The 20,307-nt window shown below is 36.2% G+C and overlaps 1 protein-coding gene across 1 annotated transcript; it reads left to right on the forward strand.

Moving 5' to 3' along the window:
* The first annotated feature begins 7,049 nt into the window (after nucleotides 1-7,049).
* On the forward strand, nucleotides 7,050-19,573 carry LOC112011009 (uncharacterized). The gene is made up of 4 exons (XM_024043384.2): nucleotides 7,050-7,364; nucleotides 7,490-8,276; nucleotides 15,952-19,022; nucleotides 19,109-19,573. The coding sequence occupies exons 1-3, from the start codon at nucleotides 7,333-7,335 to the stop codon at nucleotides 19,018-19,020; spliced, it is 3,888 nt and encodes a 1,295-aa protein (XP_023899152.1). The 5' UTR covers nucleotides 7,050-7,332; the 3' UTR covers nucleotides 19,021-19,022; nucleotides 19,109-19,573.
* Nucleotides 19,574-20,307: the final 734 nt, after the last annotated feature.

The following is a 20,307-nucleotide window of genomic DNA, read 5'->3' on the forward strand; positions in this document are numbered from 1 at the left end:
AAATTAACACGAGTCCAACCGTCCGTGGCTTCCTTGGAAATTGGCGACTTCATTACTAACCCAGCTGATAATACTCTTTTCGAACTCTGCATGAATTAATTCTCACCAACCCCTCCCCTATATAAATTGAGGAGATGGTTCCTCCACAACCCATGGACCTCTCAACACAAACAGAACAAAACATATTCTTCCAACCTTCCATGCCCTTTTAATAACCCGCCGAATTGTTACCGGGATTGACAAGAAACCGGTATGGCCGCAGCCCCCACTGGGCTTTCGGTGCGGCAGAATCTAGGCGTAACCCTGATGGCGCCCTTCGAGGTGTCCCAGAGGGTGTTGTTAGAGAACCTAATGTCTTTTCCCGGAGCACACCCCGACGAGGAAGACGTGCGAATTCACCTCATGGGCGGTGCTAGAGTGTTGCCGTCTCCAACGGCCAACACTCGAGAGGGCGGAGAGAATCGAGGGAACATCACGGGGGAGGGTATCCCGGAGCCCCTGCATCTGCTCCTCTCTTTGTTCCAGCTCCGCCTAGCCGAGGAGGGAGTTGTTGGGGCCTGAGAGCATGATTGCCCTTCACCTCCTCCGCCGCGTGTCAAGCTCTCCCATTCTCTTGGTGCCAAATAAAAGCACGAGTTGACACTTCCCTCCGGCTAGTTCTCCTAGGGCGGCACCACCTGGGCCTCTGATTGTAGAAATAACTGGTGGTATTAGCTTGTAAATTTGCTTGTAAAACAGGCCTACCTGAGCCTTTGATTGTAATCTGTAACCTTTCTTTTCATGAAATAACAATAATAATATCGAGGTCTTTCGTTTTTTTTTTTTTTTTTTTTTCGAACCTTCTATATATTTTTTTCAACCTACTGTAAAACGAACACTTAGAACTTAGAGCACTTGCCTGGTGCGCCGGCCAGCACCCTAATCCTTCCCACAGACGGCGCCAATTGTAGGGACCCAAGTTGAATTGACCCTGAATACGAATGGGTTTTCAGCCCAACCAGCCCAAACAATAAATTTATAGAGAGTGGATTGAAAGGTTTAGGTGCTGGCCGTCGATCACCATGCATGAACTTTTCTTATAAAAATGCTAAGAGTGTATTTACAAATAGGGGATGCTCCTCGGCCCGTGGCCGAGGAGGCCTTATTGTTCTCTCTTTTTTCTCCCCCCCTTTTTTACTTTACTAACTTTTCTTTTATAGTTTTCATCTTCCTATCCCCTCCTTCCATCTGTTGATCATCTATTTGCCTTTTTTTCTGGCCGTCCGTCCCATCAGAGGCCTTATCGGTACTCAAGTGGTTCACTCCGATCAACGTTATCCTGCCAAGGGGTTACCTCTCCATTAATGCGGCCAGGGGGGGTTAGTTGAATGCCCCAAAATCACCTTCGTCAGGCCGAGGATAAGGTGGTCCTCGGTGTGGATTGGGAAAAAAGGCTTTCCCTCACCTTGGCCCTGAATAGCCTGTGCTCCTCGGCCTGGGCCTCGGGCCTGCTACATGATGGGCCGAGGCTATCAGGCCCATGGGCCCCACAATATGTATTAAAAAGGTCAACTAAAATACTTTATTTTATGGCTCAATTAGAGAAGGCTTAATTTTTTTTTTTAAGTCAGAGAAGGCCTAATTTAAGTAAATGTATATAGTATAAAATTTTCAACTTGCACAATCTGCTAATTAGTTACTACTACCTAAATTTTCAACCAATCCACTGAATTTTAAAGGTTGGTGGGGGTGATGGGGGATTGGAATTTTTTGAACCTGCCAATGATAGGTTAGTTAAGAGTATTGGCCTCAAACCACCATTTTTTTTTTTTTTTTTTGTGGCTATTATTAACTCAAAAATTGAAATGAGTAGGAAAGAAGTTGATCATATAAGAAGCTAATGGTAGGTGCAGTAACATTTTATGGCTATGTTTGGACAAAAAATTTTGAAAAATAGAATAAAAATGGATGATAATTTGAATCTTATCATTTTAAATTTTCATTATTTTGACCAGTATATTTGAAAATGAAACAAAAAAAAAAAAATTTATAAACTACAATACTGACGATATGACAAGTAATGAAGATGATTTGAAAATTGTAATATTGGAACAACTTGCAAATTAATAATGCGATTCCAGTTAGCTCAACTGGTAAAGTCTATGATAGTTGTATAAGAGATCTGAGATTCAGTTTCCGTCTATACTAAAAACTGATTGGTGCCTTGGTTTGATGATAAAGAGCTATCATCAGAAGTGGATGCCATAGGTTGAAACTCTCTCAATCATTGTTGATGAGTAATATGCTAATATGGCACCTCAACACAATATAATGATGCGGCAGCTTGGCCATGCTATACTTGCAACTTGGCCCAGGAAAAAAAAAAGCTTGACATAGCCAAGCTAGACTTGGAGGGAAAACGATGAAACGTCCATTAACCCCCCATATGGAAAGGCATTTAAAATCCAACTAACCACCGAGATTTCTGGGATATCACCATTTTTGCAGGATGTGATCCATAATGGAGAAAAAAGCGCCATGATTTGAATTTCAAATCTCAAGCTTGAATGACCAAATGATTCTATCCCCAAAAGCGAGTATAAAGGGAGGTTATCTATAGAGAAAGGTAGGAATAATTTAGATCTCATTCCACACAAAAAAAAAAAAAAAATTCTTAAGATAGAAACCTTATTGACTTAAGCATCGGAGAGCCCCCTATTAGTTCACTGGAGATGACTCTTTTGTGGCGTTTGGTACAGGGTAATATTTTAGAATTCCTAGGAATGTTTAAAGATTCTCATGTTTGGTTGTAAATCATGCTAGAGAATCAAATGCCAAGGGAATCCAGATTCCTCCCTTAAACCCCTCTCAGTAGGAATGTGGATTCATTTTAAAACAGGTGGGAATCCAGATTCTCAAGTTTAAAGGAAATTGTATTTTTTATAAATTGACAATTTTAACCCTTTTTTTTAAAATGACTTGGTAGTTTACATTCAAATTTAAGGATAGAATGGGAAAAATAAATAATTCATTTAAGATTCTTGGAAATAAACCAAATATAGGAATAGTTACATTCTTAGGAATGTGATTCCTAGGAATTACATTCCTAAGAATCTGGATGTCAGGAGTAATGTGGATTCTCCCGTACCAAACGTCACATTTAGGTATTTTTCTTTTTCTTTAACATGTATTCATAGATCAAGTCAAAGTTGTGATCAACTGAATCATCAACTATAGAATTTTAGTTTGAGATTTAGATAGTTGCAAATAATAACTTTAAAGTTTATTGGAAATTTTAAAATAACTTTATTGTTAATTCAAATTGGGAAATTAATACTAGAAATTTCTAAAATTACAACTTTTACACAATTTTTGGATGGGAAGAAATAGGAGGTCAGGAATTAATTAGTTTCTTTGGTTTGATTGGATGAGAGAAAAAGGATTGATTTGGAGGAGTCCACATCTTCTGTCTCATCTTTTCTGCTCCACTTTATGTTCCACTAATAAAAACTTGCCACATAAGCACCTATTAAATGCAAATATAATTTTCAGAATTTTCTTACCTTAGTTTCCTAAAATAATTAAAAAATAAAAAAAACCCAAACAATCCTAGGCACCACCATCGGTCCTCCACCTCCATCCCCACTAGCCACCGCTAGCAACCCGATCCACCACCAACAACCTTTGCCGGGATCAACTACACCGCCAATCACCGCCATCCACCACCACCAGGCCCACACGAACCACACTGCCTGATTCAAAAAACCCAACCATTTATCTTAACTCTCTGTTAACTTCTCTCTTCTATGCCTCACTATTTCCTCCAGATCTGCATCTTTATGAACCATACCAAGCCAAAAATAATTCGTTGATTTGGATTAAAAGTCAGAAACCATGCTTGTTGTTGTGATTTAAAAGATAAGAATGAAAAAAGAAAAAGAGTCAGTGCCATAAAGATTAAAGAGGAAGCAAAAAGAAACGTAAAGATTGAAAAGAACTTTTTGATTTGAGCCTTTGGTCTCCTCTGTCATGGGTGGCCATTGATGTCTTCGACGATCCAATCCTAGTGGCAACGGCGAAGGTTGCTAGCGGTGGCTGGTGGGGATGGAGGTGGAGGACCGATGGTGGTGCCTGGGATTGTTTGGGTTTTTTTTTATTTTTTTTATTTTTTAATTATTTTAGGAAACTAAGGTAAGAAAATTCTGAAAATTATATTTGCATTTAATAGGTGCTCATGTGGCAAATTTTTATTAGTGGAATATAAAGTGGAGCAGAAAAGATGAGACAGAAGATGTGGACTCGATTTGGAGTAGTATAATTTCCATGTACCCTAGCCTTTTGCTAATAGCCCAAATTGGGCGGAAAGAGGGCAAAAGGGAGAGTGACTCATGATAAATTTTGACTTTTATATTTTCAAAATTACTAATATGCCCCTTATAAGTCAAAAATGTTTTACTATATAATTTTCCTGAGGGCCACAAATGTAAAACACACAATTTTTCTGTTCTTTTCTTTTTGCAAACCAAACAAAAGATAAGACAGAATATTATTTTTTTTCTTTTATTTCCTTTCATATATCCAAACACACCAAAAGAAAATATTTCTCATTTCTCTTTCACTTTCCTTCCTCTTTTACTCTGTCTTCCCTTTCGTGCAACTATAATCAAACATAGTAATACCAGCTTAAAATCCTTCTGTCTAGACATATATAGCATAAACTCTTGATCTAACTTAATTCCGGTGCGTATAGAATTTCAAATCTCATAATTAGAGTTGTTTATTTGGCCATATATTTAACTTTAACAGATGAAAGTAGCTAGCTAGCAACTGAGCCATTTTAAGTCCAAGAGGACAAGTAAAAACCATTCATGTGAGTTTTATGATTTGTAAGCTACGTACGTTGTCTATGTTTTTAAGGGATACTGAGATTTGTATCACAACCAACATAGTAATGTTTTCCGGGCATGTATCTAATTGTCATAACTGTGAGTTTTAAAAACTCAACTCTCAATGTTGTCAATGGACCACATGAACTTATTATTCTGGTGTAGAGTAGAAGGGAATCGATTAAGTTTTCAACTTGCTTTATAGCATATAATCGACTATATGCATTTCATGCAATTTCTTAGCCCTGTTTTTTTGCCTTTTCTTATCCAAACAATTAATAAGTCTTAAATTCTTTTGTGTCTACATTTTTTAATATAACAATTAACTCTAGCTAGATTCACAATTTTTTTTTTTACAACGGTAAGCTGCTTATTGTTGATAAATAAAAAGTGATGCCATTGGTGGGTTGAGATAAAAATTAGTAAAATTTTATCAACTCAAAAGTTATGAAATTTGTTATATACGTAGAATTACTTTTAATGTAAGAGCATCCACACTAGCTCATGTAAACTTATCATCTATTTTACACAGAAAAAACTACTTTTTTTATTTTACACATTTATTTTTACAAAACACTCACATTAATTCATCTATTATACATTATATTTTATATAAATAATATTTTTATATTCTTTTTTTAATATTATTTTATACATCCATTAACCTATTCTTCTTCTTCTTTCTTTTTCCTTGTCTCTGCCATTTCCTCTTTCTTTTCTTTCTCTTTCTCTCACGGTCAAAACCCAAAAGCACCATCACAAGCTCTTCATCAACACCACAAGCATCACATAGTAATAAAATATGGTATGCACGAGTTACAGTAGCCGTCATATATGCACGGTTACTGTAGCAAATGTGCAAATTTGCACAACTTCAGAAGGACTGATGCGGAAGATTTTTTGGGTAAAATGTGTAAAAGTGGTTGCTTTTTGTATTTTGTAAAGGTTTACATGAGTTGGTGTGGATGCTCTAAACCTACTTTTTAACTGTTCCATCTTCTATAAAAGACGAAGTAGTGTTATAAACACTAGTTGAGTTGATATTTTTTATTAGTTTTCATCTAAACCTACCATTAATATTGTTTTATTATTTATCATTAACCACTTGCTATCTTGATAGTTGTGATATATTTTATGAAAATTTAAAAGTTTTATTGATTATTGCACATCATCCATGTGTCTTTGTGCTGTGATTGTCTAGTTGAGCACCATTTGAAATGTTGTGAATAAGATGTGATAAAGTTGATATTTTTTTGTAAACATAGCACTTCTTTTTGGGTAAAGGCAAAAAACTTTTTTTGTTTTGTTTGTTTATTTTTTTTATTTTTTATTTTTTTTATCTCAATTTATTTAAATAATATAGTTTATATATATATATTTTTAGAAATAAACTATTTTTTTTTTGTTTTTTTTTTCACACATTTAACATAAAAATTATCAAAAACTATATATCTTCATAATCATTATACAAAAAACCTTTTAAGGAAAATTGCATTAGCCAGCCAAACACACTATAGTTTATTAAGGATGGTTGGGATTAGGATGACACGGTAGAGAGTAGCGCGTGTGAGGTAATCTTTTACCTCTTAAAGCAGAATCTTTGTTTTCCTCATGGGCGAGTGTATGTACTGTCTAGTATGTGTAATGAATGATAGTCATCAAACACATGTACTCCTAGTCCCCCACCATAATCACAAAATATGGAGTTGTAACTAAAATATACTAGTTTTCACTTTCAAGTGGTAATAATAATAATAATGTAATACTAGGATAACAACTAAAGCTATAATTTTATTACAATGTATTCATATGGTAAGTCATAACCTTGTCACATGAACAAATTTTAGCAAAAAATTGTATCATTTATTGTTCTAACCTTAAAAAAAAAAGAAATTTGGGAACTGAATTATATTGGTAGATAATATTGTATTTTAAAAAAAATAAAAAATAAAAAAAGAGGGTGGGGTTCACTAAAAAAGCGTAGGCTAGCGCTCTCATAAGTCGCTGTCAGTCATAAATTAGGAAAAGCGAAGAGAGCTATAGAGAATTGAGACCACCACACCGAGCGGGAAAAAATATTATATACTACTAATAAATAAGAAAAAAGAAAAAAGAAAAAGTAAAAAAGCTTTCTCTTTCATATACACTGTAACTGTGTCACAGACACAATATATACTTTTCTCTCTATCTAACCTGATTTCCATTTCAATTCCAACCTTTCTTTCAACCTCTCTCTGTCTCTCTCTCTCTCTCTCTGTCCTCTCCAATCTTCTTCCTTAATCACCCATCACCCACTTCTCTTCTAATCTATACATCTCTCTTTGTGAAAGTCTTTTCCTTTACTTTTTTTGATTTCAACATGTAGACTCTTTCAGTTTGTTTTTTTTTTCCAAGTTTCAACGTTGTCTTAGTGCTTTGTTTTTCTTTCAATTCTTCATCGTTTTAGGTAAAGAGTTTACACAAAAGCATGGCGTTTTCTATTGAGGGCTTCTCGATCCGGTAACTTTGTTCTTCAAACTCAAACTCTTTCTTTCTTATTATCATGATTTTATGCTTTCAAAATCTTTCTTTAATTACTTGGTACTTTCACTTCTAACGTGTTCAAGATTTTATGTTCCCTTCAGAGAGTACACTGCGAAGATGAGGACCGTTGACGTGGTCAAGTGCTGGCCTTTCGCCAAAAGCTCAGAGATTAACGTTGCTGATGGTGGTGATGAAGATAAAGATAAAAGCAAAGAAGATATCAAGGCCTCGCTTCCTCCTATAACTGTCGCCAAGTTTCGCTGGTGGTCCCAGGAGCTTCAAAGTGTTAAATCCAATCAAACCCATCATCAGTTAGCGAGGATTCAAGGAGAACAAGATGGATTTCCAACTAAAGAGAGTGAATTTGGTGAGGAAAACTCGGAGAAAGCAGTGTCAGAAGTGGCTGAGGAAAAATTGGAGATGGTTTGCCCGGTTTGCCGTGTGTTTACTGCGGCAACTGTGAATGCTGTGAATGCCCATATAGATAGTTGCCTTGCACAGGCTTCGAAAGAAGAGCGTCGCCAAATGAGGAAGGCTAAAGCTCCTAAGAAGAGGTCCATTGCTGAGATTTTTGCTGTAGCGCCTCAGATCGAAGCAGTGGATGTTGATGATGATGATGATGATGATGATGAAGATAGTAGTGGTGGAGAGGTCAAGTTAGGTAGTTTCCAGTTTTCAGCTGGGGATTGTGTTGTTTCAACGTTTAAGGGTAAGAAGAAAATGATGAAGAAGAAGAAGAAGAACAAGAAGAAGAAGAATAGGAAGATAAAGAAAAGGGTTTTGGAAGAGAATGGTGTGGCAATTGAGAGCAGGTTGAAGAAGAACAAGAGGAAGTTGATGAAGAAGAAAAATAAGAAGGCTTTGAAAGATGGGTCAATTGCAACCAAGGTTAGTGATTTATATCATGAAATATTGTCGATTTGCAGTAGTAATCTCTGTGATTTTGTGTTTGTTTTTGGGTTCTTTTTAGTAATTGTAGTATGCTCATTTTGGATATATAGGTAGCTAGTTTGTATCATAAAATCATGAATAGGTTCTTTTTTTTTTTTTTGGCTGAATAAAATCATGAATAGGTTCTTGATTACTCCTATACTGTGGACTTGTGAATTTTGGGATGTTTTCTTATGTTACATTCTCCATTGGGTGTTTCCTCTTTTTTACTTTTCTGCTTGATATTACTGCTGAAAAAGCTGGTTAATTACTGCAATACGATTGAGAAGGAGAGCAGTGACCTTGTAATTGTATTTGTTATGTGAACTAGACGGCAATGAGCTAGGCTGATCAGTAAGTATAAAGAGAAAAAGTCAAAAAACTAGGAATGGGGTTCTCATGTTTGGGAAGGATTCAGCACCTTATGGAGGTGAGGGTGGGGTGTGGTGTGGTGCTCCAGCTGTACGGGTTGGGCAGTGAAGGCTTTTATAATGGTGGAAGAGATTTTGTCCTCGGTTTATCAAAGGGTATCCTTGATTAATGATGCTGCTTTTTCCACTGTAGCAATAATAATTTTTTGGAAGATAATCATTTGGCCCTTTGGGGCCGCACTGATTTTTTGATTTGATGGCTAATATTTGATCATGAAGATTGGTGGAAATATGAATGGGAAAGATGGCCATGAAGAGGGCAATGTTCATATATATGACTAGTTGGATCTCTTTTCTACATGTAATAATTTGAAGGGACTGTTTACAAGGTTAAAAGGGTTGGAGATAACACTGCTAGTGGTGTCTATTGTGAAATGGGGTTGTTGATATGCTAGTCCAGATGATCACTGCATCTGAATATTGTGACTCAGAACGCTATACATCATTATCACATGGACTTTATCTAGTGAACTGGGGCTTATGTCAACTTCATGGCTTATTTCATAAAATGGGAAAAACAGTTTCTTATGGTATGATGTTAGAGCAAGTTAAGGGGCGTTTGTTTTTGCGTTCTGGGGCCTGATATTGGATGTAAGGATCTTGTCTGCATGTTGGCCGGATGGATTGAAGAAATGATATTAAAGACTGATTACAAATCAATTGAAAAGATGACTACTATCTCCATTATGATAATCTTGCTAGGGAGCTATATGGCCTATTGCTGTTGTTGATCTGATGGTATTGGAAACTACTGGATCTCAATTACTGTAATCAACATGTTCTTTACTTATTTTATGTGACTTCCTGTGAGTTTAGGACGTTTGCTAAGAATATTGAAAGTTTCTTGCTCTATAAAGGCCAAGGCTTCTTGTCAATGGATTACACCTCGTGAATTTGAATCAATTCTATACTTTGGATCATTGTGAATGATTAGAGAAATAATGCTGCTTTAGATGCTGATAATTTTGAACTGAAATGTGTTGCTCAAGAACTGCACCAGTGGAAAGTCTGCATTGGATTACACACTTCATACTGGTTTTGAAATATTGGATCTTACCTCTTATATATAACTAGTTTAGGAGAATGTTAAATTCTGTATGGAAAATAAAATTGACTTTGACACCAAATTTGTTATCATGCCGATTATAATTTTTTAGTAAAAATCATCAGATAGCTATGAAAAGTATTGTAGTTCGGAACAATTTCTGGTCTGAAATTTATGTAGATTTAGAGATTGAAGAGCCAAGAAATAGGATTGAAGTTATGGTGTAGGACTAGGATCTTTTTAATTTTGTTTCTTGAAAAAGTCACCTAGATACTTAGAAATAGTGGAGTATCAATCTATAGAAACTTTGCTAGTTGCATGACAAAGAAATCCACAATAATGTCATCTTATTGACCTTTTGCTAGTAAACATTTGAAAGAAAAACATAGTGTGGATATTCCTCGCATGTTGGGTGCTCATTTTCGTTATGACCTTGGATTTGCATGTGTTGGTTTTTAATCTTCTTTCAATTATTTTACTTATCAGGGAAAAAAAACTTCTTTTGGATTTTTCTTGGGCCTTCTGTATTTTATTTCATCAGTTCATATGAATTTGTTTATCATAATTCTTGACATGCTGTTGAAGAGGCTAACTAGGAGTAATCTGCAAAGACAACGTTTAGAGGGGACAGTTTAAGCTTTTGTATGCATTTTCTTCTCGATGCCTCTTTTTATCCAGTTGTATCATTTATTTCCTATCTTTGTCTAGTTTAGTTCTAAACCATTTCATTCATCATTCGCATTTAACCTCAATTCTAAATTTTTGTCATGTTTTTGTCATTACACCTAGAGTAATCTGTAGAGCTGAATCCCATGATAGTAGGAATATCTTTTTATGTTAAGAAATGCTATTGGGAACTAATAGGCATTCATAAAAATAATTTTATCTTTACTGCACATCTTTTCTTTAAAGTAGAATTCTATTTAAGCAATCTAATGAGACGACATAAATAACCTGTTTAATCTCACAATAGTTTCAGGTTTTAATTCCCTTATTGTGGTCAGATATAATTCTGCTAACTTTAGGTCCCTTCTTTTGCAACATTCCAGCAGAATGGTTTTGAGTATATTCATAGTATATTACCATCTATAAATGCAAAATTATGCTGCATTGAATGAATATATCTGTTAACAATAATATTATGGACATGACATTATCTTTTTTCAAGTTCTTAAAGCTCATTTGTCACAATTACACAATGGTCAATGTAACTGTTTCCTTATGTTTTAAATACGTTGGAAAATGCTTGGGGTAAAAAAAATGGTGAATGTAAGAATTACAAATACCATTGAGCTAGTTGCCTATATATAATTTTATAAAAAAGGATGAGTTTTTTTGTGGAAAGGCATCCTTGTAGCTCAACCAGCATCTCTTGTGTTTCTAATTAATGAAGACAATCTAGGGTTCAAATCTCCTTACCCCCATTGTAACTATCGAAAAAGAAAGGCATCAACTGAAATAGTTTCAAGGTGCACACCTTGCTTGACTTTTTTCAGGCCTGATGCTCAATATGTCTGATTTTACATGTTTTAAGGAGTTTCAAAAGGCCATTCACTTCTCTACAAGTTGTCTTCTAAACGTCTAGCTGGATATTGAAGTGTTATAAGTTGTGTGCAACTCAATTAACAATCATTTGAACTGCAGAAGTCATAAGATTCTTTGAAAATTCAACTGTGGTTTTTCTTCTGAATCATGAAGAGATGAGAAATAAATACTTTCCTCAAAGCTCTTTACAATAACTTGGGATTTGGAGATTTTTCAAGGATTGTAAGCAAACTGTACTGGATATTTTCCCCTTCCAGAATTTCTTCATATTGCTATATCTCCTAAGGAGCTCTATATGAGCAACCTCCTTAAACAAACTTCAACTAGGGGGCAGAAAGACATATGTCGATTAACCGCCTAGCTTCAAAGTCATTCAAATATTTCAAAGTTTTAGACATTTTCTAAGACATGAGCAACTAAAACTTTTTCCTTCAAATTCTATCTGTTTTTGAATGATTGACATTTGACTATCTTTTCCTTGTATTCCATTGTTGTAGATCATATGTTTGCTCTCAACAAAAGGAAATATATATATGTTTGCTCTACATCTTTGCCATGTATCCAAAAATATGAATTTTACATTAAAAGTGTACATTTCTGTTCCTTTGGCCAATTTTAGCAAGCCAAATGCTAGGCACTTAACTATCTCCTATAAAATTTTTACTTCAAACCCTGCTCATACACTTTTCTGTAAAAAGCCTTAAATAATCATCATAACTGAGATGATATATGATTAGAATTTCAGGATTCAACTTAGTTTACTTTGAAGTATTATGTTTCCTCCTTTATCTGTAACATTTTATGATATGTTTGTTGTTTTAACTTCTCTACAATTACTACTATTTGTTGTTTCGTAAAATCCTTAGTTCACCCATAACCCAATCTACAAGAATCCTAATCCTAATCTTTAATTTGTAGTGCTGAAATTGCAAGCTTGGTATATGGCAATTACCTTAATGAATCTTCCTTAATGCTAATCCTTTTATAAAAATACTTCCCTTTTATGGTTTTTTCTTCTCTCTTTATTTGTCAAAAGAATGGAGTCCTTCTCTTCTGTTGCAATGCTGACAGTGCTAAACTAAATTTTGAGTTCAAATGTTATTCTTTAGCTCTTTGACGTCACTTTATAAGTGCCAATGTTATATTCTTTGAGTCTATTTCCCATTTTTCTTCATCTTCCTCTCCTGTTCATAATCCTTCTATTTGCCTTCCTCAACTGATCCCGTTTTCTCCATCAGCCACTCTTCAGGAAACCTTTACAACTATATAGTTGTCAATGGCTGAATGCTGCTAAGCCTTTTTCCTTGCCTGCAGATCCATCTCTAGCTCATCCTCAACCTGTCTCTAATGTTTCTCCTACCAAGGTATCATTTCCACCTATTGTGCCCCCATACTTAATTTCTCTACCCATTGCATTGCACAAAGGTAAGGATGGCTGCATTTCTCACCCAATATGCAACTTTGTTTCATATGAACACTTGTCCTTGTCTCTCCGTGCTTTCACTGCCTTTGTTTCTTCTGTGATTGTTCCTAAGTCTGTTAAGGAGGCCTTGTTAATTCTTGATCAGAAAAAAAAAATGGGAAGTAGAGATGTTATCATTTCACCATAATGGCACTTAGGATTTTGTTCCTATTCCCTCTGGAAAGTATATATGGTTGGCTGTTGTTGGGTGCACACCGTGAAATACTTACCTGATGGGTCTATTGAGTGCTTGAAGGCTTGTCTTGTGACAAAGGTATATACCCGATTGCTAAGATTGCCTTTGTTTGGGTTTTCATATCCCTAGCTGCTAATCTTGGTTGGCAGTTATACCAAAAAAAAAAAAAAAATGAAGAAAATCTTGGTTGGGTGTTATTTTAGTTAGATGTGGACAACGCATTTTTAGACATTAATTTACATGATGCAGTCTAAGTAGAGTAACGAAAAACGCTGTTTAGACCCCTAGCATGACTTATAACCAATTTTAATGATTTATTCAACAAATAAATTGGGTAGTCAATTAATCACTATTCAAGCATAATATGGAAAACAAGAAATCACAACAACCATAAACATGTGCACACATAGACTACTGGCATATGTACACAGAGTGAAAACTCAAATGGTAAAAGCACTTCAAAGCCAAGCCAAACTCATCAAATCCACTATGAAGATTGTTGCTATATAGACTCGTTAAGAATTTAGGCCCCGGTTGTGCCAAATTTATCTAATTTTAAACCAAGTTAATTATTAGTCCAATTATGTGCCCGTTCTCAATTGGTTTACTCAAACACCATACCATACAAAATAATTCACATAGAGACAATGATATGATGACCCAAAGAAAATCAATAGAACAACTTATCTCATAGTAAAAACCACTAGGAGGGTTTAACCTAACAATCCCAAGGTAAACAAAATCCACTATGAATAGAATGGAAGTTTATACAATAAACTTAGCCTTAAATCTAGTACTACCTCATTCAGTACTTACTAACGTGACCCCACGCAACTCCGGATCCACACACTTCTATTCTAGACTTTGTTGAATGTGAATCTCCCACTCACGACTTCAAGCAACCACCTGAAGATTTGTACCAGTAACTTTGTTGTAACTGGATTGCAGTAACTTCAGTTCGATTGCAGATCTTTAGAACTTCATTTTGATCTTTGGTTGATGCTTTAAGTGAGTCATTGAAAATCTACAATGCTTGTGTACAAAACACGACTCTCCAAAAGTCTTGAAAAATGTGCCCTAGGGTTGTTTATATACTTGACTTGAAAACCATGAATTCCTAGATCAAACGGCTGAAAGCAAATAGAACCAGAAAACTGAAAATGCACGAATCTCGATGGGTTGAGATTTATGCTCGATGGGTCAAGATTATTGAATCTCACTGGGTCGACCTGGAATTGAGTTGGAGTTGAGATTCCTGAAAATTTGATTCTTTTTTTTTTTTTGCTTGAACTTGATCTTGGAATTAAACACACTCAAGACACACTAAGATTCCTAAGATTGGTTACACAAGGTCACACCTTGCCAACATAGTCCTATGGACTCAATAAGACTAACTTATTAAACCTCTAGTAAAAGTAGACACTGTATCAGAGCTCCCCACTCCTACTGCAATTGTTGAACTAGCCTTTAGCCTTCACAGTGATTTGATGCAGCAAGTCAATCACCGTCTGCCAAATCAATGACTTGGTTACTTCAAAGCCACTTTAAGATTTTGCTGTCACCTTTTTGGTTTTAGTGGCGCATCAAATACACTCTAGGTGATCTTTGGAACTCTCAACCTCTCAAAGATGATCAATGGGAGAGGGTTGGAAGACAAAGAATGCTATCAAATGGTTTTTTTGTTTGTTTTATCTGTCTTCCTTCTCACAAGCTTAGGGTTGATATAGGGTTTTTATATAAGCAGGGTTTGGGCTAGTGATGGCTACACAAATGACTTTAAAAGAAAATCTCGAAATTTCCTGAACATGGTATCATTTGATCGAGTCTACTGAGATTTTCTGTCTGATTTTCAATCTCACATGACCGAGCCTTCATTCTCACATGACTGAGCTTGACATTTTGCATAGTGAACAGAAGTTTCGATCTCAGCCTTTTCAACCTTCAGCCTTCATTACCACTATTTAGTATTAAAACCCAACAATGCAGATAAATTTGTCATGGAATTAGCCAACACTTAAAAATCTTGACTAGTAACAACCTGGGTTTGTTGCTCAAGAGTATGGGAAGGTTTGTAGATGGTGCAAACCTTGTGTAAGTGATGCTAGCCATCCATATAATTTCATTCTGCATGAATATATGAAATTATCTAGGAGCAACTATTATTGGCATGGCATGGGCATGTATGGGAAACATGTTTGAATTGAATCAGCTTTCATCTGTCATGAACAGTGCAGAGAGAAATGTCTATGTGTCCGAATATGATTGGGATATGTTTGAAACTGAGGAACAAAAGCATTCATGGCATTACTCCATTTTGAATGCATCAGTTTTAATCTGATATCCCTCTGTCCTACAATCTTGGGTACATAATAGAAGTAACATGAAGATGTGCAAACTTTGCATGCATCCATCTGACACCTAGACCACATCTACATGCAGCCTTGCATTCATGCCTTTGAAAAGAGTTAAAAGTTCTGTTATGTCCAGAAGCATCACAATGCTCACTGTCTCATTGCATCAATGTGTATATTAAAATATTTTTATCACAATATTTTTTTATGCTTCTAATAAAACTATACCATCTCATACTTGTGACTCTTGAGTATTTTTCAACCTTATGATTTCACAAGATAAATGTCATTGGCAAAAACTAAAAAAGTTATTTTTAAAGCTCCAATATTTTAATTTAGTGTTCTTCCAGGACCCATGGATGCTATTTTCTGAGCCTGCCGCCCATCCTTGTATTATACTCATAAGCATAGTGAACATTTAGTACCTTTGACTCCTTTATGTTAAAACAGGGTGTTATAATGAAAGGGCTAGAACTTAGTCATCAAGTTACCATGATACTGTAAACTAGTTTATTCTACCCATTAAACCATGTATAGTTCAAAAGCATTGTCATTTTCAAAACCTTGTATGACATGATGTTATGGGTTTCCTGTTCTTCTCAGGAGAATCTGCTCGAGCTCAAACTGCATCCTCCAGTCGAGTTAACTGGAAAACTGAAAGGTTCATTGTGTAATAAGAGGTTTCGAGAGGGCATTTTGGATGCTTCTGCTGCCATCCAAGGAAAGAATCCAAGTCTGAAATGCTTATCTACACAGAAGAAGCTGAAAGTTGTTCAGACATCCAAATTGATTGCAAAGCAGCATAGGCCAGTGATTCCTGTTCGCAGCATTCTCAAAAGCCATAAAAATGTTGTTTCAGGGCTTAATCCTGAAATTTACAACTTGCATTGTGGTAGTCTAGTGAATTGTTCTGCTATCCAACGGTCTGATAGGCATGTTAGGTTCTCAGATAAGGAGGACATACTTGGTCCAAGGAAGAAGAATCTTTCAGATGCCTCTGAGCACAGCATTGACAACCTATTTTCAGATTCTTTTTCTGCTTCACCAGGGAAGGACCAGTCCACTGAATGTGATAAAGAAGTAGCCACTATGGAGATAGATGGAACTGATGATGATGATGTTTTCGTTAGTACAGATAACAGAACTGAGCCTCAACCTATAGCAGGGAAGAAACAGTTGCTCAATACTCATGATCATGATGATAACCCATGTTTTTTGAGGCCAGATATTACTTGTCAAGACAAAATAAATAATTTTCCAGAGAAATCAGTGACTCTGAGTCAAATTGCAATTCATGATGATAATATGCACATGTTTGATCAAGGTCATTCGACTGTGTCGCATAAACCTGCATATGCTGGCAATCCTAGACTCATTTCTGCACTAGAAGAAAGGCATAACCCTCATGTAAATGCTCAAGTTGGTGGTAATGTTATCAGAGCTTTCAATGATAGTGGAAAATCGATTGATCATTTTGCAGATTCTATCCATGGAGCTGCTGCAATGAATTCATTGGAAAATACACGGGCTTCTTCACAGCCTTCATCATCTTGCTTTGTTTTAGATGAAAATGCGAACAGGACACTTCCATTTGTGTCACAATCTGCTACAGAGAATTATAATGGATGCACTCTCAATTACAGACCATTGTGTCATGTGTCTCCAACAGAGTTGATGAGTAGCATCTATCCATTTCCAGAGTGGAAGCATAGAGCAGTTTCGTATAAAGAAAAGTCCATGGATGAAGGATTTTTTGGCTTGCCTCTCAATTCACAAGGTGAGTTAATACAGTTTAGCTCAAGTGGGAGAGGTGGCTTGGACCAGCTGAGGCTACCCAGTACAATAACTGGTTCTTCCAGTTGCTTACCTGTGCACAATCTTGTCTTGCCGCAAAGTTCTGGGGATTATTTTAGTGTGAAGAAGAGGCATTTTGTTGAGAGAGAACATCCAAAAGATTCATTAAACTTGTTTCCTTCGCAGAATTATGTTACGGAGATCCCTAAAGGACATTTACCAGCTAGGTTAGGTGTCACTGAATTAGAAGGTGCCGGAAGATCAGATGTTCGCTGGCTTAATTCTGAGAGGGGGAACAACCACTCTGCCCACCTGCTTGATTCAAACCTGAACCTGTCTGATGTTTCTTTCAAAGGATGCTGGCAATATAATCAGGTGCAGAACCAAAATGCTAATGGGATTATTCATCATAAGGAAAATTCAGATAAAATCTTGCGAAATTCTACACAACCAACAATGCGGCTGATGGGAAAAGATGTAGCAGTTGGTAGAAGTAGTAAAGAGATTCAAGGATTTGAGGATGGGAAGGTGTGGACTGATAAGGAAATCATCACAGAAGATCGTCGTGCACATGCTTCCCTGGAAAAATCATTTATGGAGAGAAATTTTCTGCAGGACTGGATGTTACACCCTGCATCAGGAAAATCGAAGGACGCTCAGTCATTAGAAATTCAATGCAATCACACGTCACAGAGCAATTTACTGATGAAAGCTCCAGAACCTAGGTTTTCTAACCCATTCCTCAATTGGCAATCTAATGTGGTTCATCGAAATGGCAGCCTTACTATCAATGAAAACCGTGGTAATGAAGTACATTCCTTTGTTCATTCACCTGCTTCATCAGCAATGTTTAGTGGTGCACCCGGCTTCCAGGAGCCCTTTATGTCTGAAGCTGAAACTCTAAGAGTCAATTCTCAGTTACCACTAATATCTACCCATCACATTAACTGTCAGCATATGCCTTGGAGTCCTGTTGAACTCAATCACAAACAGAGTCTACCTCATGCTACAAAATCAGCCTTCAACTTTCCTTTCTTGCACCCAGATTGTAGAGAAAATGTCCAACCCTCTTGGTTTCAGGGATCCTCAACGAGCCTGCCCCCATGGTTATTGCATGCGCAACAGGATAAACCACTAATTACCTCCCCTCAACCTTTTTCTGATGCAGGTGGTAAATACTTTCCCCAACTTACGTCTGGAACCAATTTTTTTCCTACCCCACCTGTGCATCATTTACCAGAAGTTTCTTATCATTACAATCCCATAAACTCTTACTCACACATGGGGAATTCACTTGGTACAGCATCTATGTTTCACCCTCCACTTGTTTCTGGAGTTAATTCAACTTCTTCTGTCAACATGGGCTACAGGAACAGAATCAAGTTCAAAGATACAGTGAAGTCAAAAGCTTTTGCTATCAAAGACCCTCTTCCTTGCAAGAAAACCAAGAGGCCGGCAGCTAAAGTAGATCATTCAACAAAGCCCACCAGGGTACCTAATTTAGAAATGCCAAAAGATTTAAGTGCTGTGACAGGGTTGACAAGAGAAAACTTTAGTGGGGACTTTCAAGGTAATGCAGGAGTAGTTGAACTCAACCGAAGCAAGGATAAAGCAGTCAGGGTATCATTTTGCCCACATGAGAATGAAAATGATGGGCTTGGAACTTCATCTGGCCCTGATCCTTCCAAAGTGGATAATGCCGCAAGATTAGGTCCTGTTAAACTAAGTGCTGGAGCAAAACACATCCTGAAGCCTAGTCAAGCTATAGATCAAGATAACTCTAGGCTGATCCATTCAACTATCCCTTTTGCTATGCCAACAGATTGTGGTAGTGTACCAGAGTGTCAGAAGAAATTAACAAAAATTTACAAGTTCTAGAAGTAAGTCTTACTATGTAATATAAATTACTCAGGCTTCCTTTTTGTCCACCATGCATCATTCACACTGCATTTTGTGAATTTTACAGGATTGCCTCCGAGTCAAAGATACAAGGTTGCTAGATCTTCATGTTTGACTACTTTTGGGTTGCTAAATTCAAAGGACGTATAGTATTTTCAGGTTCAGGCATTTGCATGTGCAGCACTAGCTCCAATGGGGGCTTGAATGATGTAACCATGGTTTGGAATCCACTTACAAAAGATCAGCTGCTAGATTATGCTTTTGATATATGCTTTTTAATCGGTTGTTCTCCAGGTGTCATCTATATAGCGGTTTAATACTTCTCTAATGAATTATTATGTAATCTGGAGGACTTATTTTATTTTATATTATAAAATTGTCATTCTGTTGCTGAACATGTTGATGTGATAATTATTTCTTGAACGTTGAATGTGTGAATTTAAGGGAAAAACGTTTTGCTGATGTAATGTTAATTTTGTGAAAGTTCTTATACAGTTTTCAGTAATCAGTAAGATGGGTTTTTTTTCCTCAATGATGTAATCATGACTCTTTGAGCACCAGACTAACGTTGGGAATATATTATTTATTTGTCAATTAGCAAAATATTATGAAAGTTTTTAATGGAATGTAAAATGGTTTTATTTTTTACTTTTTTTAGGAGGAATGGAAAAGAAAAACATAAATTGTTTTCCTATACCATTCCTTTTTTTTTTTTTTTTTGTCGTCCTTTTTTCTTTTGGCAAAAATTCAAATTGCATCGTTTAAGTTTGAGTGAATTTTGGGTGAATTGATATTATCATCCATAAAAGAGCATCTATATGGGCAATTCACTAGTTGAAACCTTAGTCCTAGGTTTTGTTGTAGGAGCTCATAAACACATTATTACTTACAAAAACTCTCTCTCTCTTTCTCTCTCTCTGGTGCCCTTGTCTCTTCCCTCTCTAAACCCGCTACCAACAAGAACATCATTCTCCTCACCCTCAACAGCAACTAAACTCTCCAAACCTTGTAAGCTCGTTGTAAGCCTCATCTACTTCACCTGCACCTTCCATGAGATGGGCAAGTGTTAACGTGTATTAGGGTATGTAGGCTTTAGGCCCACCTTGTTTACTTGTATAGTATACTTACTTGTACTGCATACTCTGCCTCTTATATAAAGGCACTCATATATATTCTATTACTTGAAAAAAAATACAATACAATTATTTAATATTTCTAACATGGTATCAGAGTCACCTTTCTATGGCTATGGTTTTCTGTCCTTAC

Source organism: Quercus suber, unplaced genomic scaffold (assembly GCF_002906115.3).
Source record: "Quercus suber isolate HL8 unplaced genomic scaffold, Cork oak 2.0 scaffold_71, whole genome shotgun sequence".
NCBI lineage: Eukaryota > Viridiplantae > Streptophyta > Magnoliopsida > Fagales > Fagaceae > Quercus > Quercus suber.